Here is a 25535-nt window from a genome sequence, read left to right as displayed (position 1 = left end):
ATGGAAATTTAAACTTAATAATTTGTTTTAGAAATTCCAGAAATGTATATAGGGTTAATTAGACTAAAAGGTTAAGTTTCTACATGAACGTTAAAAATAATAATGTAAGATTCCTAAATGTAATGACATGCCTGCTTTTGGCCAATGTTGCAGCACTGTTAATAAAACAGATTAGATTATAACACACTCATACAGTACATCTCTTTTCTCGCATCTCATCTTCTTCTCATCTCTTTTCTTCTTGCAGACAGTGGTGAAAAGTAACATTTACTCAAGTAAAGTTGCTGTAAAAACTTTCACTTTACTTGAGTATTTCCATTTTCTGCTACTTTACACTTCTTCTCCACTGCACTTCAGAAGCAAACAACTGTACGTATACTTTTTATTTGACATGAGTTACTTTGTAAATTCAGATTTATAACACAAGGTGAAATCAACTAATACATTATGATTATATATTATATCATACTTATACATTTGTATACTAAGGAACTATGGCAACAATACTTTTGTTACAGTGGGATTTTGGTTTCCATTAAAAAAGTAAAAACATCTCAGTCTTCTCCTGCTAGGTTAACTGTGTCATGTGACTGTCATATGATAGATCGTGACGCCGTGTTGTAGTCAGTCAGCTGTTAGCACAAGACAGTAACCGGGTGAGTAGCTAACTCAACCAAGTTTTTGTCCATTATTTGTTATCAGATAGGTTAAAATTCCTCAATTATATGACTTGTATATGTACATTGTACATGTTATTACATGTGTAAAGGTAAAAGAATGGATGCGAAACAATGTCAGCACAGCTAGCTTAGGTTAGCATCCTCAGCTTATTTTGCTAGCTTGCTGTTGTTATTTTACGGCGTTTACTGTGTCGCTGCTAACGTCATACTTTGACAATTTTAAAGGTATGCGTTATGTTTGTTATACAGCCTTAATATAGTGTAATGTCAAATAATATGCGCTGCGTTGAATTATCTCGGACAGACCCGTGACATTCATCATGGGTTAAGCTAGTTATCGAGATGATCTGATGCTAGCGAATTTGCGTTTCCTAGGATGGCGAAAGAATAGCCCGCCCTACTCTGCCTCTGATTGGCTTATCCTGGTATTCTTGCCCTAACCTTAACAAATCTCACGTTTCATACATAAACCTAACTAATCCAACCAACGAAGGCAAAGAGTACTAGCCAATCAGAGGCAGAGTAGGGGCGGGTCCCGCCTTCACTATCCTAGGAAACGCAAATTTGCCTGCTGCTAAACTAGCCAACTGCTCTGCTTCAGTTCAACTGCTAGGTTGTTAGCTAGCTTGTTAACTAACGTCAGAACTAAACTTGGAAGTACATGAAATATAATGTAAGTATTTCGGACAAACCTCGAAATATTCACGGTCTAAATGGCACATCATATGTACTGCAAAGCTAACTGTATGCTGTAACGTTAAAACCTTTTAGCTCTGTAACAGCTAGCCAATGGAATAGGTAACTGTTATTTGCTGTCTTTAATTGATTATTAGCATCAGGTGTTGTATTTCTTTACTGATGTTCATTCTGATGCTTTTATCCAGGTGGAACAGGATTTTTATATTTACAGTGGTGGATATATTATCACAGGATGGATATCCGCGGGGCTGTGGACGCTGCAGTCCCAACCAACATTATTGCTGCAAAGGCAGCTGAGGTGCGGGCCAATCTGGTCAACTGGCAGTCCTACCTACAGTAAGCACACATTACAACAGTACATCATGTTAATACAAACATGGACACTTTATTACGTACAACTGCACTAATGCGCTATATATATATATATATATATATATATATATATATATATATATATATATACATATATATATATATATATATATATATATATATATAAATATAAATAAAAGTGAGCATGTCAAACTGTCCTTACGCAAATTAAGTTCTCAATCTTCTGAATCCATCATTGTAATAATTGCAGACTGACTGTAGTGTGTCAATCTAAAAGCAGCTCTAGTTCCTGTGTTGTGATTCATTGTCTTGGGTGTCACTTCCTCTTAGAGCCTGTATGTTTTATAATACCGCAAATCTGTGATTCACATTATAATTTCTAAAAGAATCATCTGATGACTTGATTCCTTGTTTCATTTAGTGTGGATATGCTAGAAGCATGGTTGACTATGACTAGCTACCTCTATTGACCATCCATATTGTGTTTTGCCTTAACTAGAACATTTGGTATTTCCAGGTTAATTACCATTATTGTGCAAGCTGCTCTTGCAATTAGAAGCAGCATGCACATGGTCAGGTAAAGCCCAATCTTCCAGTGAGTGTGTCAGTGGCATACACGTATGTTGTATGTTTTGCTCCGATGGGAAATGACTTAAATGCCTCATGGTATTAGAAACAGTCACTCTTTATTAGCACACCCACTGTTGGCCTTGCTGTTGTTGGCCAAAGTGTATATAGTTAATTGCATACTGTACTGTTGTTGTGCTAAAATGGCAGTGTCTTGATGAATTCTCTGTAGGAGTCAGATGATCTCAGTAGAGGACTGTGAATTCATCAAGAAATTTGAAGTGGCCAACTCTGAGGAGAAACAGGTCATTCTGACCAATGAAGGACATCAGGTATTGAGTACTCTTGCAACACATGTTAGCTGTCAACGTTTTACATTTCTACCTTAAAAGACCTCAAGCCACCTGCTGTGTCTTGGCTTTTTAAACACATAGCATAGACTTCCTGGATCATTCCTTATTTTCTACCTGAACCTAGTACTAACATGCCCGTGTAGCTTCTTGCATTGCTCTGCTGTAGTGCTATTGTTGATCTTAAAGGACCTTATGCTGTAACATTAGTAGTTTGCTGACCTAAGATAGTTTTTTTTTTTTTTTAAATGTCTGTCTGAGTGTTTTGTTCAAATAGTGAATTGGTACACTGCTGTTGTTCTTTCTAATGTATGTATCCATTTTGATTTTTGCTCAGTGTGCAAAGACCTTTCTGAACCTGATGGCGCACATCTCCAAGGAGCAGACGGTCCAGTACATCCTGACTCTGATTGATGACACTCTGCAGGTATACAAAACACAGGATATTATTGATAACTAGCTGTTGTATCAATTTCATATCTGCAGCAGCGCTCACATTTTTCCTAAAAATCCTAAATTTCCTAAGTAATCTTTTATACAGAGTTGAACTTCCCTTCTTCCCTTCTAAAGCACGAGTTTAACTACTACAGTTTTATTTGAATTTTCTGCAGAAAATAAGTCTTTACAATCCAGGAGATTCACTACAACCTAATTCATGTGTGACTTAGGAGAACCATCAGAGGGTCAACATCTTCTTTGACTACGCCAAAAAGACAAAGAACACTGCCTGGTCTTACTTCCTTCCCATGCTGAACCGTCAGGACCTTTTTACTGTCCACATGGTGAGTTAAGAGTTGTTGATACTAAGTGGTTGTCAGAGTCATATCACAATTCAAGTTGTCTCTTTTCCTCATGAGGAACTATGTTAGTCTTTACATTAAACAGGGTCAACATGTGTTCACAGTGGGCTGTGATCTAGGTGGGGAAATATCTCTAGTTCATGCTTAAAACCTAAGCACATTGTATTTTTAGAGGCTGGCATGCATAATCTATCAAACATCATAGGTTATTAATGGAATATCAGATATTATATTCCACAGTTAAGACAGTAGATTCCATTACATTTTTCACAGACATTATTTTTTCACAGAATCAACTCTGCTTCTAATCATAGGAAGGCATCAATAATTCCTTACAAAGCAACCTTTTCCCACGAAAACAGGCAATTAATGTAATGATTTCTACTTGCCACCCTTTTCAAAGACAAAGGATGACCACCCAACGACAAACTATGATAGGGCACACAGCCTAATTATAAATGTCAGCCAAATGGCATTCAGCAGGTGGGCATCATGTGACCCAAAGTCTGCAACACAGCACTCTAACTCAATTCGACTATCATGCTGACTCTCACTTTTGAAATGTAGCCTCTGTATTACTACATATCATTTCCTAGCAAAGAAGAAAATTTGAAAACAGAATATGTTACTGTCGCATGAAGGCACAGAAAGCACTTTACAAGCCAAACTTGTGTATGGGGTAGTTGATGTGGCTTCAGCCATTTTCACACTTGGATGAGGTTGTCGATCATATTTGTGTTCAGTCAGTATTTATGTCCGGTTTCAAGACAAGGTATTTCAAATTGAAGAACTTTTTATATCCATGTGTCTAGCCTCCATCCTTTTTCTCTTACTGGGATTTAAATTAATTAAGCTCTATTGCACTGTAGAAGACCTGGTCACAGAAAGTTGTAGCTTTTTTTAACCTTAGGACTAAAAAAGAAACAAAATAAATCTGTTTCATCAATGTTAGGGAAAAGACATTTATTGTTTGTATATTTTACATCAAAAAGGAAATGTTCTCAAAGAAATGCTGCCTTTTTAGTAATAAGTAACAAATGCTATACCGTGATCTTTAAGTACAATTATGGCCTTCCTGTAAATGTATACTGTTGAAAGACTGTTCTTGCACAACAATATGAATTTAAAATTTCTTTCTTGCTTTAATAGGCGGCGAGGATCATCGCTAAGCTGGCTGCATGGGGCCGTGATCTGATGGAGGGAAGTGATCTGAACTACTACTTCAACTGGATCAAAAGCCAACTCAGTTCACAGGTAAATGAATATGGATGATGTTGCTAAAATATCTTATGATATACAGTGGGTATAGAAAAGAATCACCCCCTTTTAAAATAACCACATGTTGTTGCTTTGCAGTGTGCAGTGAAAACCGTCAAAACAGTTTTTGTTTTTGTATTAACAACTTATAACATCTAAGATATAATACCAACAAAAAAATTACAAATTAAAAATCCAAATCACTGAGTTGGAAACAGAATCACCTCCTAAAAATTACTTGTAAACCCAACCAGGTGTAGTTAATCACCTTCTCAATAGCACATATAGCCAATTGACTTTCAGCTGTGATCAGCTGTGGTCATTTTGATTTGCTCAGCAAGAAAGAAGTTGCTCCAAACTGGATAAAAGAGCCAGGAGGAAACTGGTCAGAGAGGCTACCAAGAGGCCTAAAGCAACTCTGAAGCAGTTGCAGGAATTCTTGACAAAGAGTGGTCATTGTGCGCATGTGACAACAAAATCACAAATTGTCCAGACATGTGGCTTGTATGGGAGGGTTGCAAGAAAAAAGCCACTCTTCGAGAAAAAAGCCAATCCTCAAGAAAAGCCATATGCAGTCACGAATGAGCTTTGCCAAAACACGCCTTGAAGATTCTAAGGCCATGTGGAAAAAGGTTTTATGGTCAGATGAGAATAAAATTGAATTGTTTTTCTTTTGTTACCAAACAATATGTCTTGCAAAAATCCAATACAGCTCACCATCCAAATAACATAATTTCTACAGTAAAGCATGGAGGTGGCAATATCATGTCATGGAGTTGTTTCTCTGCAGCAGCAACTGGAGCATAGAAGGAAAAATGGATGGGGCTATTCTTGAGGAAAATCTGCTGATCTCAACCAAAAAGTTGTCAATGGGAAGAAGATTTACCTTCCAACATGAAAATGACCCAAAGCACACAGCAAAACTGATCACACAGTTTTGAAGAAGAAAAAGGTCCTTGAATGTCCTTGCATGGCCTTGTCAGAGCCCACACTTAAACCCTATTAAAAAATCTGTGGAATGACTTGAAGAAGGCAGTCCACAAACGGTCACCATCAAATCTAACTGAACTTGAGCAGTTCTGCAAAGAAGAGAGGTCAAATATTGCCACGTCTAGATGTGCAAAGTTAGTAAAGACATATCCCAACAGACTAAAGGCTGTAATTAAATCAAAATGGGGTTCAACAAAATACTGAAACAAGGAGGTGATCCTTTTTTAGTTTATTTTTTTCTGACATGTTGGTGTTATATCTTTCACTTGGATGTTATAAGTTGCACTGAGTTGCACACAGCTAAATGAAACAAAAACTGTGTCTGTCTGACAAAATGTGAATATTTTCAAGGGGGGTGATTCTTTTTCTATACCCACTGTATAAAAGTCTATCTACATATTTGGATTACTGAGGTGGTTTTGGCCTTTTTTGGACTTTGTCATTGATTTTAAAAACTAACCTGTTATATTTAATTTGTCATTTTACAGTAACCAGTTTTTACTGTAAAATTGTGTGTTGTGCCTGTTTTTATGTGACAGGCAAACAGACTACTGCAGTGCAGATAATTGTAGCTGTGTAAGCCAAGGTGAAAAACATGTTGCCTGATAATAGCAGTTTAAGAAAGGTGATTGCAGGTGTCACCAGAATCACTGAATTTATTATGGTCAAGGTCATTTTCAAAATAAATATTATGAGTAAGTGGAGTATATGCTCATTTGAAAATTATGATTATAAATATGGTGGTTGTGTTGTTGGAAAGGTCCAACTCATTGGGACTTATCTTCTTGGCAGCTTGAATGTGCAAATCAAATGTTTCTGTCTGTGCACACTGTATAATGCATGATTGAGTTTTAAAATAAATGAGTTTATTAGATTTATCATGTCATGGATTATTCATTTGTTACATATTAGGACATCAATTTCCAAGATACTTTGTCTTCGTCTTTCTCATGTGTAATATCATTATTTAAACAGCAAAAGTAATTTGTACTTTCTATTTCTGTTCATTTTCCCTTAATTCAATTTCTATTTTTGAGCTCAAGGTGAAAACCTTGACTGAATGATTGAAATGTACTGTAACGCATTTATTGTACATCCCAACCGATAAAGGATTTTTAAGGCCGATACAAATATTTGGTTATTTAAAAATCCGATATACCGGCCGATACATAACAGAGGAACGCTGCTCCTTGCAACCGTGCATTTGCGCGACACATAGACACTGCAAATCGTCACCAATGAAAAGGGAACTCCCTGCTGAGTTCAATGATACCTCACACAAGACTCTACCTTAAACGGTTCAAATGGTACAAAAGGTTTGTTGTTTAAGCATAGGGGGCGGGCCAAAGCATCACCAATGAAGAAGGAACTCTTTGCTGAGTTTAATTACATCTCACACAAGACTCAAATTGTAGCAAAAAGGGTCGTGACCTGCTTGAGTGGGCGTGGTTAACACATAGGGGGTGGCACATAATCACATGCAGACCACACATAAGTGTCATGTAAATCGGATGATGGATGTCATATAAGGCTGATTGCGTCTTGCTATTTGGTGGCGCTATAGCCAAAAGTAAATTTTGGCCTGTATATGTCCTCAGACTTGGACTCTTGTTGATTGTGGGAAATTTCAAGCAGAAATGACAATGTACACTGTAGTTTAAGGCACTTTCTCGTTCATCGCTAAACACTCAAAATGGCCGCCACGCCCACACTGTTTTGACAAAAAGTTTTTATTTCAATAATTTTTCACCGTTAAGCTCTTTAGATGACACGGACTGAATTTGAAGTCAATCTGATGAAATTTCTAGGAGTTTTTCAAAGTATAGCACCTTGACTATTAGGCATACTTACTTTTGCCACTAGGTGGCGCTATGACGTTAGCCCAGTTTCATCGTATATATGTCGTCAGGGTTGGACACTGATGAACTGTGAAAAGTTTCAAGCCAATTGGACAATGTACACTCAAGATACACCCACTTCCTGTTTGGATGGCCCCAGCCATGCCCCTTGACAAATAGTTTTTCTTTTAATAACTTTTCATCTTTAACGTCTTAAGATGGCACAGTTCAAAGTTAAACTTGATTGGATGAAATCTCTAGGAGGAGTTCATTAAAGTACGACATGTGGAAATGGCCAAAATTACACAAATTTTGGTCTTTCAATTCAAAATAGCAGACTTCCTGTTGAGTTCAGGGTATGGCTCCAATGCACGTCTTGCCATGCTACATATGTGTACCAAGTTTCAGGAGTCTACGTTAAACGTACCGCAGGGGCTCAATTGTTTTTAATTTTGTATGGGGAGCTAGCGAGCCATTTTTGTGTGCTTATTCCCAAAACCCTTAAAATACATACTTTGTCATTATGCCGATACCGATAGATCGCAAAATGCTTAATATCGGCCCGCCAATACATCGGTCGGACTTTTTTTTTTTTTTTTTTTTTTTTTTTCATATTGACGTTTGCCTGCCAGACCTTAAGATGTAGATGCTAACTTTGCCTTTGCAGATGTATGCACCAAAGAGTGGGCTGATAACACACGTGAATAATGATTCCTAGTTTCTTTTGTGCTTGTACATTGCACCCTTCGATTTCTAAAATATACGAACATGTTCATCAATTCAGATATGGTCAACTTGTCTAAAAGCAGGATTTTATCAATTTGTGTTTTATTAAACATTATGTGTCTTTGCAAAATATGTTCTTTAACTATATAACCATCTTCTCATCAGCCAATCAACAAATACAGTGGGTTCAAAATTTGGGCACACCAGGTAAAAATTTGTATAAATGTGCATAAAGAAGCCAAGAAAAGATGGAAAAATCTCAAAGGCTTCAAATGACAGATTAGACATTAATATGTCACAGAAAGTTGGACTTTATTTCCATCAGTTACACTTTCAAAATAACAGAAAACAAAAAAATGATGTCTGCAAAAGTTTTGGCACCCTACAGAGTTAAAACCTTGTATTGCCCCCTTTGGCAAGGATCCCAGCTTGGAAACGCTTCTTGTAGCCAGCCAAGAGTCTTTCCATTCTTTATTGAATCCATTTTTTCTTCTACTCAAGAAATGTTTCCTGTGCCACTGGCTGCAATACAACCCCAAATCATGATTGATCCAACCCCATGCTTAACAGTTCGACAGAGGCTCTTTTTGTAAAATTCTGTGCCCTTTCTTCTACAAAGAAGAACATGTTCAAAGAAGTATGTTCTTCTACATACCTTTGCTCATTCCGGCCAAAATGTTATATTTTATCGGTCCACAGAACCTGTTTCCACAATGCATCAGGCTTGTCTAGATGTTCATTTGCAAACTTCAAACACAGATTTTACAGAGGACATAGAAGAGGTTTTCTTCTGATGACTCTTCCATCAAGACCATATTTGTACAAGTATCTCTTTATAGTGGAATGGTGTAGCACAACTCCAGTGTCTGCCAGGTCTTTCTGGATGGATCGTGCAGTCAAACGTGGGTTTTGACTTGCTTTTCTCTCAATCCTGTGGGCTGTTTTGTCTGATATGTTACTTGGTTTTCCAGATCTTGCTTTAACTTTCACTGTTCCTGATGACTGCCATTTCTTAGTCACATTCCAAAAAGATGAAATTGGCATCTGAAAACACTTTGCTATCTTCTTATAACCCAGGGTGCCCAAACCTTTGCAGACGCCATTTCTTTGTTTTCTGTTATTTTGAAAGTGTAAATGATGGAAATAAAATCTAACTTTTTGTGACATTTTATACAAATGTCTTACCTGTCATTTGATGCCTTTAGGACGTTTTTCAATCTTTTCTTGGCTTCTTCACATTAAGACAAATTTTTACCTGGGGTGCCCAAACATTCAAGCCGCACTGTAAGTCTGCATCCAATTGGAACCCTTTGTGGTCAAGCTTCCAGCACATACTGTGTATTCCAGCAGGACTGTAGCTTGGCTTAAAGCTATGGATTTTGAAAAATTGTGCACCTGTTTGTTTTATCTCTCATTAGAACCTGCATGGTACAGGTCCAGAAACAGGCTCAGGAGCAGGAACTATTTCTCCCAGTGAAGTGAGTATCAGTGAAATGCATCTTCAGTCAATCTGGTGCTTCCAAAAAAAAACAACTAAAATGGCAGGGTTTGTGGAAGCTGGCATCTTCAAGGTGTCACTGGACTTTAACACATCTTTTCTTTCCCTTCTTTATCTCTCCCATTCTGGTCTTGCGCTCCAGTTATTCAAATTGCAGATTGTTAGTGCTGAGTCTGTTAGAGCAAGTTTAGAGGATTTCTTCAGTTGGACAGCATGTTTTTTGCTGCAACAGATTGGTTTTAACTATAGGAGTTGCATGCAGTAAGCCACTTCTCCTTAATACTGAAAGTGCATGATGAACAGCTTTTCCTGCTTCAAGATAACAGGGAAATTATTATAGCATTTGCACAGCAGCAGCATCCTACCATTTTATATCCCATACAAGCATAGCGTGATTATTCTGAGAATTGCTCAGAAATCTATTTTAACAGCTGCCTGTTCTTCTTGCTGGACTTCTTTGCTTTTCTTCAACTGCTGTTAATTAACAGATTAATACATCTATTTTCTCCTCTCAGCCCTCTCCACTCTAATCTCAATTTACAGTATTCTGCTCGGGTGTGATGGGACACTTTTCCCTGCTACTTCTCTGTATTGTACCAATGGGTCTGTGGTATAGCATGTGTTTGTGTATATTTCTACAGACTGCATGTGCAATGCCTCAGGTTTGATTGGTGGTGGTAATGCAAGTTTTTTTACTGGCCTTCTTCCATTTGCTGTATCTGCTTGTCAACGACTACATGTTTCAGAACTGCACTAATTGTACTTGACCTTCTAACGTTTTGTTTGTTTTCCTGATTACACAGCTAAGGCTCACGCTTCTGTTTGAGTAAATATTTGCCTCTGTCCTTTGCAGAGCTCTCAGTACGTCCAGTGTGTGGCTGGGTGCCTACAGCTGATGTTGAGGGTGAATGAGTATAGGTTTGCCTGGGTGGAGGCTGATGGAGTCAACTGGTGAGTGGTAACTCCTTTATAACAGAGTTCCTACAATTTTTTCACAGTCTACATTTTGTTAGAGGTGACAGCTAGAAGTTACGGAGATACAAGGTTGTACTTGGCTTACAGGCAGACAGAAATTTAGAATGAAGTAAACAAAAGAGCAGCAATAAGTAAAAAAAAATTAAGACAACAAGTACTCAAGAACACAGGGTTAACACCAACGCCATCATCATTGCTCTTCACCTAACTCATCTAGAGAAAGCAGCAAGAAGAAAAAGCCAGAACCTAGAGGACCAGACTGTCAGATCCAGAGCTAGTAACAGTCCAAATTACATTTTATTGCTAATGGAATAAAAGACCTCATGTACCTGTTAATAACATCTTCAGAGAGGTGGAATGTCCTTCCTGGTGGAAGCAAATTAAACTTACTTTATGAAGGGCGCTGGGTGTCCCCTGATTCCTACTTCCGTGAACAGTTTCCCCGTGGAGCTGGCTACATAGCCCCTGCACCCCACCCCAACAGGGCGCACCTTCGCCCTTCCACCCCGGCCCCAGGAGTACTTACGCTCTTAGGCTTCATTGACCGCATACTCCCAATGGACTGCCAGCTTTATGATGTAGCCATGTTGGCAGTAGTTGGACCACATGTTCACATCTTTAGCTTGTCACACACATGTTTTCTAAATACAGCATTGCAAAAACCAGCCTTACTGCTTGATTTGAATTTGATAATTGGTGCACATCTATGAGCACCACATCCCTGCACTTACCAGCTATTACGCAAATGTATGACTTGCTGTCTAGCTGTAGTCATTAGTACTCTGTATATTGAGCGACTCTTCTGTTATCTAAAGGCTGTCTGTACATTTCATTCTCAGCCATCATCATAGATAATGGATAAGCAGCATGCAGGCACACAGCTATGAAAGCTATTCTATTAGTTAACAGATGGTAGATATAGATGGTCCTTTTCCAAGCACTTAGCCTTTTTCCATTTTTAGTTTTTATGAATTTATACGCTATGTTTTTATGTTTAAGCATCACAGCGGTGCTGAGCAACAAGTGTGGCTTCCAGCTCCAGTACCAGATGATCTTCTGTGTTTGGCTCCTGGCCTTCAGTCCTCAGCTCTGTGAGCAGTTGAGACGCTACAACGTAGTGCCAGCCCTGTCGGACATCCTTCAGGAGTCTGTCAAGGAGAAGGTCACTCGAATCATTCTGGCTGCCTTCAGGGTATGTTTGAAAATTCTTATTTGGTCTTTTAAATTAAATTTCCCTTTTTACTGAATTTCTGTCCCACATCTTGGTCTGGGGGGGTTGCAAGATTCTTTTCCTTTTTTAATTTTATTTAATGTACTTTTGTAGTAACATTTTATCACATAAAGAAGTTTTAATTGTTTGGCAAACATTTGAGCTATTACATATTTTGAAAATGCTTGCAAATGTTTGCAGGTCATAATTTTGTGCCAGCACTATACTGTAATACTGAAATAGGACAGTCTGTGCATTTTTTAACAGATTGCTTTGAGCATTTGCATTTAATGAGGCTGTAAACTTTATCACAATAAGAGCAACCTGAAATGACTCTTAAATGACAGATAAGGCAGCCTAGAAAAGATACATAAATACAATTTATGATTATGCTACCCTTTAATCTACCTGATATGATTGCTCAAACATCCACTGAATATTTAATGTAGTCCTAAGAGCTGCGTTCTGGACTTGTTCCAGGTAATGAATTCCCCATACTTTACCCTGACAAAATTAGGCCCCATTTATCTTCCCATTCTGTTGTGCTTTGTACTAGAGGAACTTAGTGCGTGTGACAGAGCACTAAAACCGGTCTAAAACATCTGAGAAATACAATGATGTGATAACTTCCAGGTCTTTAGAGGGGTCAGTATTGTGTTTTAGAAGAATATAAATGATTGCTTGGTTCCGAAAATCAAGCATTTTATGCAGACAAATACATTTCTCTTAGTCAACATACGGCACACAAAAATGTCTTCCTAATAGTAATCATCCTCTGCTATAACACAGATACGCTGTACCTACCCACTCTCTGCACACACCCTATTGAATGCTAAACAGATTCATGTTGAGTAAAAGAAAAATACTGTTGAAAAAAATATAGATTTTTTAATTTCTTTTAAAAATATAGATTTTTTTCTAGCCTTAATGATTCTAGGTTTGTCCAACCCGGCAACATCAGACAGTCTCAGAGACCTTGGTCACAGTTACAATGGTGTGGTAAATGCCATTGATTACATGACTGAAACATCAGCTCTTTCACTAGTGGAAGAAAATGTGCAGCTGAGGAAGATATTTAAAGATGCCTGTATTTTTCTTTCAGCCATTTCCCATCAGTATTTCACATTTTAACCTCAGTAAATAGGCATTTGTGTTCCTGATGGAATACCATTCCATGTCTTTTGTTTACTAAAATAAATTGGTTTAAGACAACATTTTAGAGTATGTATTGTTGTACTGTATCATGTTTGCCTCAGTGGATTGCATCTGTTCTTGCTTCGAATTTTCCCCAAAGCTCATTCATCGCACCTCTCACATCAGCAGAGCTGTCACATCAAACGTTTGGGAATGTTCCCGCAAGAGAAATAGGCTTGATTTTAAATATGTGAGAGAAGTTTGTAGTTCAGTTTCATATTAAAGCTAATTAAAAACAACGGTCGGCAGTGAAGTGGGACACTGAATCTTGATGTTGGTCGGGTTTTCCCGAGAGTCGTTCAACTTACCTTGCAATAATTGTCTTTGATTTAGAGTGAGGAGAGCTACAACAACATTGTTCCTCACAAACACACCCTACTTGGGTCTCTCTTTGGTGTGTCATGCAGATTTTGAGGATTTTGGGATTATTACATGGAATTTTTCTTTTTACAATATCCTTTTACAAACAAATTCCACAGTTGTCCTAACTATGCAAATGAACCTGCTCACCATTGGGACTTGCAATGTGACATAAATTATCCGGACCATCTAAGAGGGGAAAAAACACATATTTAATTAGGCTCCAGAAAACATTAAATTTCTTTCAGCCATAAGCTTTTAAAGGCAACCAGGCTCTAAACATTGTTTGTTAGCTAGACTATTTGCTTTATTTAAGAGGGATGTTGTGCGCACATCACAGGTTATTGCAAGAAAGAAATAGCCAGATATGTGTAGTTAGCTGTAGATATACCTACAACGGGCTTAGGGGTTCAAGCTAAATATGGGTTGGGTTTCCTAAACTACTTTGTTTCATAGAGGTAAATGTTGATGATTAAATTTCTGTCACTCAACTAGTCTATTAATTGACTGATTGTTGCAACATTGAGGGTTGTATGCACTCATTCATTCATCGAGTCGTTTGTAATGAGTAGGTGTATTTTTTTATTATCTAATTTCTAAACCAAATTGCTCACTTATAAGTGTAGTTATTAATATCCCACATACACTGTGTTCCTCACACTGTTCCCTCTTACAGAATCTTCTGGAGAAGTCAGCAGAGAAGGAGACTCGTCAGGAGTACGCCCTGGCCATGATTCAGTGCAAGGTGCTAAAGCAACTCGAGAACCTCGAGCAGCAGAAATATGATGACGAGGACATCACCGAGGATGTCAAATTCCTGCTGGAGAGGCTGGGAGAGAGCGTGCAGGATCTCAGGTTCCCAGTCGAATCCATTTCATAAACAAAAAAACAATAACCAGTCATGAATAGTTCCTCTACAGAGAGCAGATTGTGAAAACATTGTATGTTATATTCTTTAAAAAATGTTTGGAACAAGTCTTTCAAAGGAAGAGTCTATTATAGTGCTGTACATGAATCTGACCAATCTTAATGAAGGTAGTCTATTTTCTCAAGACATTTATGTTTATTTTGAATGCTGCATGGTTTTAACAATGCAGCATTCAGAGTAGATGTGTGAATATATATAGAAAGTTAGATATTCTCTTTTACTTAAGTGTGTTCAACTAGACTATATAGTGTGTATATATATGCAATATATGATATATAATATGATATGCTATGCTATATAACAGGGGAGTTGAAAGAAAGCATTTTTTTCTGCCGAGAGATAACTAAAAGAAGATCTTTGGACTTTTCTCTTGTTGGGATAAAAAAACATTTTAATGTTGTATTTATTTTTTATCAACAGCTCATTTGATGAGTACAGCTCTGAACTTAAGTCCGGTCGCCTGGAATGGAGTCCTGTGCACAAGTCTGAGAAGTTCTGGCGCGAGAACGCCGTCCGCCTGAACGAGAAGAACTACGAGCTCCTCAAGTAGGATACAGCATTTATTGTAGTGAAACACACAGGCACAACCATATTTGAAATGCTTTATCGTACACTTAGATGTTGGCACTAGAGAAGTGAATTAATATTATAAATTTGAATGTGAGAAGGGAAATAAAAAGATGTGATTTAATTCTAAAGGGTTGAATTGAATTTTTTTTCCCATATCAAAATGAGGCTTTTGCTAGCATGAAAACTATCAGGGTTAACAAGGGTTAACATGGTAAACATTGTACCTACTAAACAGCAGGTTATTGTGAGCACAATAGCATGATGACATTAGCATTAAAGTCAAAGTACTTTTTTTTTTTTATTCGTGTTTCTATTATAGGCACTGGTATATTTGTATTAAACGGCCATGGTCACATTGAGTTCTGTGGTAACACCTGTCTCAGGTTGTACCGTTAACAGCTACTTAAAAAGCGTGTGCGTACGTACGTGTGTGCATGCGTTTGTGCGTGCGTGCGTGCCTGCGTGCGTGTGCATCAATTTGTTTCTTTGTTATTCCAGTCATACACTTTGTTGGTGCTACTGACATTGAGTAAAATTCAGGATCCCAATGTCATCCTCTTGTCAATGTCCTCTCTCTGTAAAAAGCTCAGGCATAATTTCATTTTATATTACCCCTTTTTCTTTCTTAGTCTTTTCACTCGATTCTCTTGGTGCTTTGTTTCACTTTAAACCCGGAGGTGTCACTTATTCAGATGCCTTGTGTCTCATGTCTGTGGATTTAGATTTTAGAGTTGGGGTTTCTTGGTTTAAAAGTAACATTGGTTTTGAGAAAGATCAGTGCATTTTTACATCCAACACTTCTTCAGGGTTAAAGAATTTAATCTAATTTATTTTACGAAGCTTTCTCTGAAAGGTCTTTGCCTAGAAGCATCTGAGAAATATATGATTTTCAGAATGAATGTGATGTGATGTAATCTGCCTTTGCATGCACACGGACCTCTCCATTCAAATGCACCCCATTTTGTCTGCATTCAATAGGATCTTGACTAGGCTTTTGGAGGTGTCTGACGATCCTCAAGTGATAGCAGTGGCAGCTCACGACATCGGAGAGTATGTGCGGCATTACCCACGTGGAAAACGGTAAGGCATATTTCTGTGAAAACCAATTTGTATCAAACCTTAATGCTACTATGTGTAGAAACTTCTGACTCTGGCACCCTGTTGGGGTTAGTACAGCCTCAGCAACATCACATTTAAAAGGAAAAATACTTACTGAACACACTGATTGGCACATGAAGCTTATCCCATCTCCTCACAACCTCAGGGAAATAAGAGAGATTGTTGTCTTGTTTGTGTCCAATAAGACTGAAGTTCAGGGTGTCTGTCGCTTCTGTCTTCCTTAATGCTCTGATGCTGCTAGTACTTGCTTGAACACCTTATCCTCTCCACATATTTAAGGCTTCCCCCAACGTTTGTTATCCTAAAGACACTATATGATTGACATAATAATCATTTTACCCTGTGATCGGGTCTCTGGGTTGATAATTAGACCCTACTAGTTTTAATGCACCCAGTTTGTATGTAACAGCACAAGTGTTCCTGTGCTTTCACCTACTTTTTCTTTTCTCTAGTCACACCATTTACTGTGTTATCACATGCATTATGCTGGCCTGTTTTCCTCTTCAAAGCATTATATCCTTTTACAAGGCCAGAAACCCTTCATAAAACACATCGAAATATTCAGTCATGCTGGATTAAATTACCTGATGCTGGACCACTAAATGACCCAAAACATGAAAATAGTACCTGTTGTCTGTGTAGATAAAGGCTTTCTCCCATTATTCCTTTATATTCCTCTCATTTCAGGGTGATTGAGCAGCTGGGTGGAAAACAGCTGGTGATGAATCACATGCACCACGAGGACCAGCTTGTCCGTTACAACGCCTTGTTGGCTGTGCAGAAGCTCATGGTCCACAACTGGTATGAATACATTCGTAGCTTCATTTATATCGTGCATTCAGATGTTGTCCTGAGGAAAATTAGCCCTTACCGTTTTAGTTGAACCAAGCTTTCTGACATTGAATAACAACCTCTACATGTGCATACAAATGATTACCTAAAGTCACTGCTCAGTCTCACAGGTTTTTCAGTTGTTATTATTATACGTCTGCTTAGGTTAAAGTTGGGCGGAGATATGCTGGGAATTACGCAAGGACTGTGTACTGATAAGATTGATGAAATTATAATTTGCTCCAACAAAGCCAGAGCTTCACAGATATATCACCAACACTCAGTCTTTACACCTTCACAATGTCCTAAACAAAAAGGTCTAATCGAGAAAATGATGTTAAATCCCCTGTACGGGTAGACTGTTTCATGGCTTTTTAAAGATGATCTGAGAACTTAAATATGTGTTATTACGTCAGCATTCAACTGTTAAAGACAGGATTTGTTGCTTCATTTTGTGATGTCCAACAGGTCACGTCTTACCAACTAGCTAACTGTCTTTACTGTGTGTTTTATGTTATTCATTGAGAATACGAAGAGAAAAATATAGAAGACAGACTTTTTTTTTTTTCCTGCCCTTGTGTTCTTCACACATTAAGGCAGAGTAGTGAGTCAGTTTGGATTTTAGGCTGTTAATCAGTTGCTTGCTGGTCCATCGTTATGGTTGTATAGTGTGTGAGAGTGTCAGTGTGCTTGCAGTTTAAAACATTACCTCAGGTAACCGTTACCTAATGAGGCTAATGCTTGGTGAGGGCTGTTTGTCTTAAAGGAGTTGTTTCACAGAGAGTTAGATTAGAAGATCTTGTGTGTCTGTACTGGGAATATGAAGCTACAGCCTGCAGCTGGATATCTCATCTTCATTTCTGTAATAACTACATTTTTAGGGATCCTAAAAGACACACATACACACATACACACATACATACATACATACATACATACACGCACATACATTTTTTCTAGACCCTAACTCTCAACCTGCCCATCATCTTTGTGTGTTTTCTCTGTCTACTGGATTGCTTGGAAACACTAAAAATCATCAAGCGATAAGTGAAAATGTGTTTGTTTTGCTGCCACTATCTAAAACACACTCTGCTCCCTGAGCAACTGTGGATGGAGGTCTCGTGTTACTGTTTAATATCATAGAGTAGTGCTGTTTTCCTATCTAAGTGGCCTTAATGTTCTGTGTAAACTCTATTTTCACTGAAGTGTGGTTAGAAGTTTATTCATCCACTGTAGCACAAAAGGTTTTCTGTGTTGTTTCAGTGACTGTGAAGAAAGAAAAACATATTCCCATTACCAGACCTACAATAGAAAGGAAGATGCATTTTCAACACCTCAACCTGAATAGTGAAGTCAGTTTATTTATAGAGCAAATTAGACACAATGAACATCATACAAACAACACACTTCTATACAAATGTCCCTAAACTAAATCATACGCCAAAGAATAACTGGGTTTTAAGACTAAAGTTAAAGATCTCTGCTGTAGAGGTGGATCCAATATGAATGGGAAGTTTGTTCCAGAGTCTCTGGGCCACAACAGAGAAGGCACAATCACCCTTTGTTTTTATCCGAGACTGTGGAATAGCTAAAAGGAACTGATTAGACAATCTTAGGTTCCTAGCAGCTGCATTCTGGGCAAGCTGCAGGCGTGATTAAGATGATTGGCAAATTCCACAATTCCAGGAATTGCAGTAGTCAATATGATCCAAAATAAGAGCATGAATAACAGTCTCCAAGTCCTTACTACAGAATGATTTTAGTTTAGCAATAGTCCAGAGATGAAAAAAGCTACATTTGAAAACCGAAGTAATTTGTTTGTCCATTTTTAATGCTGGGTCAAAGTTGAAACCTAGATTTCTGGCAAAAGAGAACAATGTACAAAGAGAATTAAAATGACCCTAAAATTGAACTTTGAGGTACACCACATGTAATCGCTGCCAAAGAAGAGATATTTCCAATTCCAACAGAAAAGCTTCTATTCTTTAAAAAAAGATTTGAACCACTGTAGAGCAACAGCCTGGATATCTGCCCCTGCTGAAGGCGATCCAACAAGATGGCGTGATCAACAGTGTCAAATGCATAACTAAGGTCCAGCAAGAGTTGAATAGCACAATTCCCTCTGTCACCGAACACAATCAAATCATTTAGCACTTTAAGAAGTGCTGTTTCTGTGCCATGGTGTACTCTGAAACCAGACTGAATAAAAGTGTCCAAGACATTATTTTCACTTAAAAATCAAGAGAGCTAAGCAAGAACAACCTTTTTTCGAAATCTTTTGATGTAAACGATAATTTAGAAATAGGTCTAAAGCTGTTACAATTAGTAGGGTCAAGGTTGTTGTTTTTTAATTAGAGGCTGAACCACAGCATGTTTAAAGCTAGATGGGATTGCGCCTTTCATAAGAGAGCTATTTATTAGAGGCAAGAGGCTCGGACCAATAGTATCAAATAACTCCTTCAAAAGACGAGAGGGGACAATATCTGAAGATGAATAGGTAGGTTTAATGTGTGATACAATATCCATCAATGCTGACAGGACCATGGTCACAAAACAATTCAGAGAAGCAGGGCATAGGAGGTTCATGGGCAATAGGTGAAATACAAAATATGATAGTGTCAACCTTGTTGATATAAAGCTCAAATTGCCCTGTGATTTCAAACAACAATATTGAGAACATCTGTGACAGTATATTAAACCAAGTAACTAGCTCATCTGTAGACCAAGAGGCAGAGGTTATCACTGAAGGTCTAGCAAAAGGACAAGCTATGAACGCATCAGAAAATTGCCTACCAGCCAGCAATCTGGCAAGCAAGGTTTAGATAATGGATTAGAAAGTGATGTATTAAAAATCACAGGTTTATGGCCAGATAGACTACCAACTTCCAGCTCAATATTTAAACCAGGAAAACCTAATGATTAAACAACATCCAGTGTATGACCACGTTTGTGTGCAGGACCAATTACAGACTGAGTCAGATTGAACGAGTCCACAAGCTAACTAAAGGCTTTGATGGACAACAGACATGGATATTAAAATCACCAAGGATTCAAATCTTATCCGATTTGGGCCCAATCAAGGATAGAAACTTTAACTTTTTTAGTCCTTATTGTAATTTGGGGGGGTCTGTACACCATTGCACAAATCAGTGGGTAGGACAAATCAACTTTAAATGCTTGCACCTCAAAAAAATGTGAGTACTTATCAACTGGCAGTTGGCAGGATTTATAGTGATTTTTGAAGATTGCCGTTAAACCCCCACACCTGCCAGTGGATCTGGGAGACTACTGCAACTCCCAGTGTAAGATAGATGTTTTAATCTATAACGTAATGTAATAACATACTACAGGCTTAAAGATAAGATAACCCTTGCAGAAAGAGAAAGGGCTGATGCAGGGTTAGTTATGTGATTCTTTTTTTTTTTTTCTCCACATTGCCCAGCTCTACTTAATTCTCCAGACAATGTTGATTTGATATGGAAATGGATATTTCATCTCTCACAGCTTGTTTTCCAGATATGTGAAAGCAGTAAGGTGTAAATTATAGGCCGGTGCAAAAATCACATCTTAAAGACATTCATCTTTTCTTGTTTTTTATTTTACTGCTACTCCTTATAGGTCTTTATTTTGCCTACTCCTTCATGTGGCAACATCGTATGGCATCACAGTGTTGCAGTTGTTAGAACCCCCACAGCTAGAGGGTTCTGGGCTTGGGCCCTGCTATGTAAAGTTTGCATGTACAGTTGGGCAATATGGAGAAAATCAAATATCACAATATATTTGACAGAATACCTTAATATTGATTTTGCGCCAATATTGTAGGGTTGACCATTGGTCCTTTCACAAAACGATAATGGATTTTGCAATACCGTCATGACTGATAAACACAAGTTTTGGTTTTAGCACACATATGAGGGGGCATAGTGTTTTTTTCACTGCGCCTTAGCGAAAGGAAATGAAAAGGAAAGAAGAATTCTCTACTCTTTTCTACTACATTTTGCTGTCATTTATGGTTGCACTAGCACTTTTGCTCCTCTCCAAAGCAGTGGGATTTACAATAACACCATGTAGCTATGGTTTTTCCCACAGTTCTTGCCTGTTACAGTATTGGGTAATAAAGGTAGACGGACATAGACAAGGTTGATTGACGGCACTCTGTGTATTACTTTTTGTAAGCAACGTTGTTGTGGAGTTAATAAACTATATATTCTGAGCACAAATAAGCTTTAAAAGCACACTTTCGGATTGCCAGTGTGGGAATGTTGCTACAGCCACCAGACACCGCACCTCTGGTACACTGAGAAATAAAGAGAACTTTCCCTGGCAGTGATAGGTTTAATCTACATTGAGTGAACTTGATTGTCAAGGGCTTCAATGTAACGGACATTTATTTATATGTAAGGTTTCACACTCTAGCTTTAAGATATGTTCACTTACATTGCCAATAGTAAAAAGAGGAAGGATCATGTTTTAAGTGGAGTATATTAATTTTGCATTACCGTGATATAATACTGTAACCGCAAAATAAATACCGTGATATAAATTTGAAGGTCATATCGCTTTCCCCTATGTCAGCCCTGTAGTAGTCGGGCGACCTGTCGTGGGTGTACCCTGCCTCTTGCCAAACGTCAGCTTGGATTAGCTGCAGCCCGAGTAGCTAAGAGATGAGTGGATGGATGGCGTCATGCATGTTTTTGTGTTAAAATAAGTTTGAAAGAGACAATGATTTAAATACTTGAGCATTGTTGTTCATGTCAGTCTTCTTTGTTATGTGCTGGTGGCTTTTCCACCAGTTTGTTTACCTCGACAGGACATACTTTTGAGGTTTATGTGTAATGGTTGTTTTGTCACATTTGATTATGTGCTGCCCACACTCATTGCCTTCATAAAAACAGATTTGCGATTTCCGCTGCAGAGTGAGGAAAATACTGAGGCTGGTCCTAAAACAAAGTTTACTTTTGAAAAGGTGAAGCGTCATCCGCCCACATACTGAACATATTTTCAAAGCAGCTCACCACACCCACTGTCACCTTGAGTGGGTTTCCATGTAAGATCTTCTTGTCTTTACTTTCTAAAGACCCTTGTTGTCATGACAAGAGAAAAAGATAAATGTGTGAACTGAGGAACTTTTTTATCATTTTACCCTTCAGTTTGCTATGAAAAGTTCTTTTTCTAACGTGTTTGTGGAACATGAAAAAAATTGTGATAATTGTATTTTTTGCTATTGTTGGTTTCAGCTATTGATTTACTGTGTCCTTGTGCTGTACTGGCCTCTGCTGTGCTTCACTGAAGCACAGCCCTTTCACCAGAATGCCATAGTTTTCATGGACATTTCATGATATATCATTAGATTGCATTTCATACACTAGCGAGTGGGAAGTTGACTTTAGTGAGAATTTGAAGAGTAATTTCTTTCTTCAGTCTGACTGAAATGATTGCAGAATGTCCTTTTAATTACCAGTAATCAAACACACTTTATTTTTCTGTACCACTTTGTCTTTCTTTGTATTTTGACAAAATTGAAAAACCAAACAAAAAAACATTCAGGTGTTTTTTACAATAATCTGATCAAATATAGATCTAATCTTTTTATTCTTCTCTTTTTCACAGCCTAATTTAGGCTCTTTCTTAAGGACATAGAGCATGTCATGCATAAACTTAGTAATCTTGGTGTTATCTTCTGTAAGGCTGGTAGACAGCTGCCTAGCGAAAGCAAATCACCTGAAAGAAATGAGTTTATTACAGATACACCATTTTGGTTATAGACGTTTGTCGGGTGTTTCTTGTAGAATGTGAAGTATCACATCTGTTTTAATAACCAATAACAGAAGGGAACATTATCTCAAATCCCTAAGACATTTACCACATTACTGATTGATTAAAAAAAAAAAAAACATTTATAGAATACAATTAAATGTTTCTATAAACAATTAGGTGTGCAATGCAAAAAAAAGTGTTTTTCTTATTGTGGGGGCGGGGGGTTGCAATACTCATATATATATATATACATTTACCTTTTCATCAACTCTCATTGACTGGTGCCCGGTTGCATTTAGCACAACCTGATCATTCCTCCTTTGATTTAAGAAAGGCAATATGACTCATCATGCTGTGGAAGTATTCATTCATGCATTAGCTGCAGATGCGTACATCAACAATGATGAGCAAGACGTAACAACTCATCCTTCCAATTATTGCCATCCGCCTTTGTAAACTCCTTGATGTTTTTCTGAATCAACATATAGCAGCTAAAGGTCACCACTGACTAATTCAGGGAAGTGTGGAGATTTTACACGTTGGATTATTTAGTTTCCTCTTAAAAGCTGAAATTCTCCATGTAAGCATACATTGTTATAGGAAATATGGGATGGTGATGTGAAGCTCAGAGGTTTAAAACCTGTTGTGTTCAATAGACTTGAATTATTCTCGAGCAGGTGTGAAGGACCATGTTCCTCTGAGAGTGCAGGTTTTCATTTCTACCGTAAACATAATAATTTATCAATCTAACTGCATTCTGATCAGTGAAATCCCCAGGTGTAGATGCAGACTTTTGTCCCTTGAAACATTGTTTACACCTGCTTGATTTGACTGGAAATTACTGTGAATGTTCATCAACACTGAAATTAAACATTAAAGTGCAGGAATTAAAACTTTGACCGGAGATGAGCTGTATTTGGACCTTTTTTGGACAGAAATGGAAACATGCAGAAAACTTCTTAAAATCTCCACTGTATGAATCAGTAAGGATATTTTGCTGCTGTGTTCATACAGGAAAAATGACAGCCTGTAAAAGTAGCAGTGGTAAAGGATTTAATAAAGTTTTAGTTTTAAGGGACCTTAATTCTTATGGTCAGAGTGTATTGCCAGCCGTTTTGATCTTTAGGTTTGTGAGAGGCATTTGATATTTCTGGTATCATAAAGGTGATATCATAAAATATATCATATGAATGTAACCGTCAAAAAGGAGAAGTGTGACCTTTCAAAATAATGGCATTATATTTCAACATATAAATCATGTCGGGGTCAGAAGCTTGTATCCTGAAAATAAAACTGCTACTTACTTTACATTACATGACCTAATTCCACCCCAATAATCAGCTGGACTGGAATACAGCATACGGAGATTAGAGTGGTATCATTTTCCATTTTACTATCGACATAGTCTCGCATTGCCAGAACTTCCTCCACAGTGCTGCGGAGGGGGGGGGATGACTCTTGAATCCCGTCCCGCTACCGTTTCGTTCCCTACGTTGTCTAAAGTTAGCAGACTCTGTCGCGGACTGTGTTGCATATGCGCGCTTCACACCGCGAGCAGACTCACACAGCACCCTTTGGAAAAGAGAGAAAGCAAAAGAGACGCTATCCATTGTTACTGGAGGATAATTAGCCAGTTGATATTGCATGTGTGAGTTTGGTTAATTGCGGTCAATTCACTGAGGTAGCCTCGGAAATTTAGGCTACACTATGTATACATTACCTGCAGGCCTAGGCAATTTCAGAACGTAATTCCTAAAAGAGATCTTCTCACAATCAAAACGCACTTGTCTCCGTTCCACACCTGTTGGTTTATGGTTTCTATGCTCTATTCCGTCCCTATCACATTACCAACGGTGAATTTGATTCCCATACTGCGGAACTCCCCCAGGAGTCCCAAAAACGTGTCCCCCTCTTGTTGACACCCCCGCTGGCCCCGGAACTACGCCGTAAATGAATCCTCATCGAAATGGACTACTCTTGGCAAGAAAGCAAATTTGGAAAGTTCATTTCCCCAAATGTCAAACTATTTCTTTAAAGGATATGAAAGGCAATCTGGTGGATGGAAATTCATATGCATTTAATTCAGCATTGGGCGGTTTGTGTTGGGAGTGCTGAGGTGTAATTTATTGTACTTTCTTTCACAGGGAGTACCTGGGAAGACAACTCCAGTCCACTGATCAGCAGCAAGCTCCTGCCGTGGCAGCCCGAAGCTGAACTGTTCCCGTGCACGTGCGTTTGTGTATTACTGTGTGGATGAGTGTGTACTGTATGCTAGTTGTTCTTTGCCATTTTATCAATGGCTTGTTCATTTTGTGTAACGGCTTGAAAATCAAACGGTGTGGTTTCCTCCTTCAATCTGCACCCTAGATGATCCTTGATGTTTCTTGATTAGACTGTCGTGCTTCGTGTCGTGCCCCCTGCGAAGTAATCTATGGTGATCGATGTCCCACTTTAAGTCTGTGATAATGTACAAAAACTGCAACTTATTTAAGTCTTATGTGTAAAACATTGTATGTATCCCAATAAAGATGCTTATCTATGGTGTTACTGTGTTGCATTATTACACTTGCTGGATAACAGACACTTAACGATTTTAAGATTTTTTTTGTTTTCTTCTAAGACCATATTCGGTTGGCTTTCAAATATTGAAAAAATATTGAAAGCATAGAAACAATATTTCTTTATTCTTTTCATGTGTTTTTTTGTCTCTATGTTTACTCTCATCTGCCTTCAGGCTCAAGTTGAACCTTCATCTGTTCGTCCTTCAAACTGCCTGTAGTAGGGAAACAAATATCTTGTAAAATGATACGAAATGCATATTTTACATTTCAGTGCGCTGTTGTGAAGTGTGAA

At 38.0% G+C, this 25535-nt stretch overlaps 1 protein-coding gene across 3 annotated transcripts; it reads left to right on the top strand.

The window, feature by feature from the left end:
• Window positions 1–563: 563 nt before the first annotated feature.
• On the top strand, window positions 564–25229 carry atp6v1h (ATPase H+ transporting V1 subunit H). Of its 3 annotated transcripts, none has more exons than XM_034888326.1 (14): window positions 564–656; window positions 1565–1715; window positions 2512–2611; window positions 2967–3056; window positions 3298–3411; window positions 4579–4683; window positions 9659–9718; window positions 10592–10689; window positions 11713–11905; window positions 14154–14332; window positions 14826–14951; window positions 15954–16055; window positions 16782–16895; window positions 24827–25229. In XM_034888326.1, exons 2-14 carry the CDS (start codon window positions 1612–1614, stop codon window positions 24894–24896), a joined length of 1455 nt encoding a protein of 484 aa, XP_034744217.1. In that variant the 5' UTR covers window positions 564–656; window positions 1565–1611; the 3' UTR covers window positions 24897–25229. The 3 variants fall into 3 exon arrangements, with proteins under 3 accessions (XP_034744217.1, XP_034744220.1, XP_034744218.1); XM_034888327.1 differs by lacking the exon at window positions 564–656 and adding an exon at window positions 1335–1353; XM_034888329.1 differs by lacking the exon at window positions 9659–9718.
• Window positions 25230–25535: the final 306 nt, after the last annotated feature.

This window comes from Etheostoma cragini, chromosome 12, assembly GCF_013103735.1.
Source record: "Etheostoma cragini isolate CJK2018 chromosome 12, CSU_Ecrag_1.0, whole genome shotgun sequence".
Taxonomy (NCBI): domain Eukaryota; kingdom Metazoa; phylum Chordata; class Actinopteri; order Perciformes; family Percidae; genus Etheostoma; species Etheostoma cragini.
Note: the sequence above shows the minus strand (reverse complement) of the source record. Positions and strands in the feature narration are given on the sequence as shown.

Excerpts from the sequence above, each read along its gene's own strand:
- atp6v1h (XM_034888326.1), top strand. The coding sequence starts at position 1,612 with ATGGATATCCGCGGGGCTGTGGACGCTGCAGTCCCAACCAACATTATT. Across the intron at positions 3,412-4,578 it reads ACCTTTTTACTGTCCACATG|GCGGCGAGGATCATCGCTAA; the intron begins GTGAGTTAAGAG and ends TTGCTTTAATAG. Across the intron at positions 4,684-9,658 it reads AAAGCCAACTCAGTTCACAG|AACCTGCATGGTACAGGTCC; the intron begins GTAAATGAATAT and ends ATCTCTCATTAG.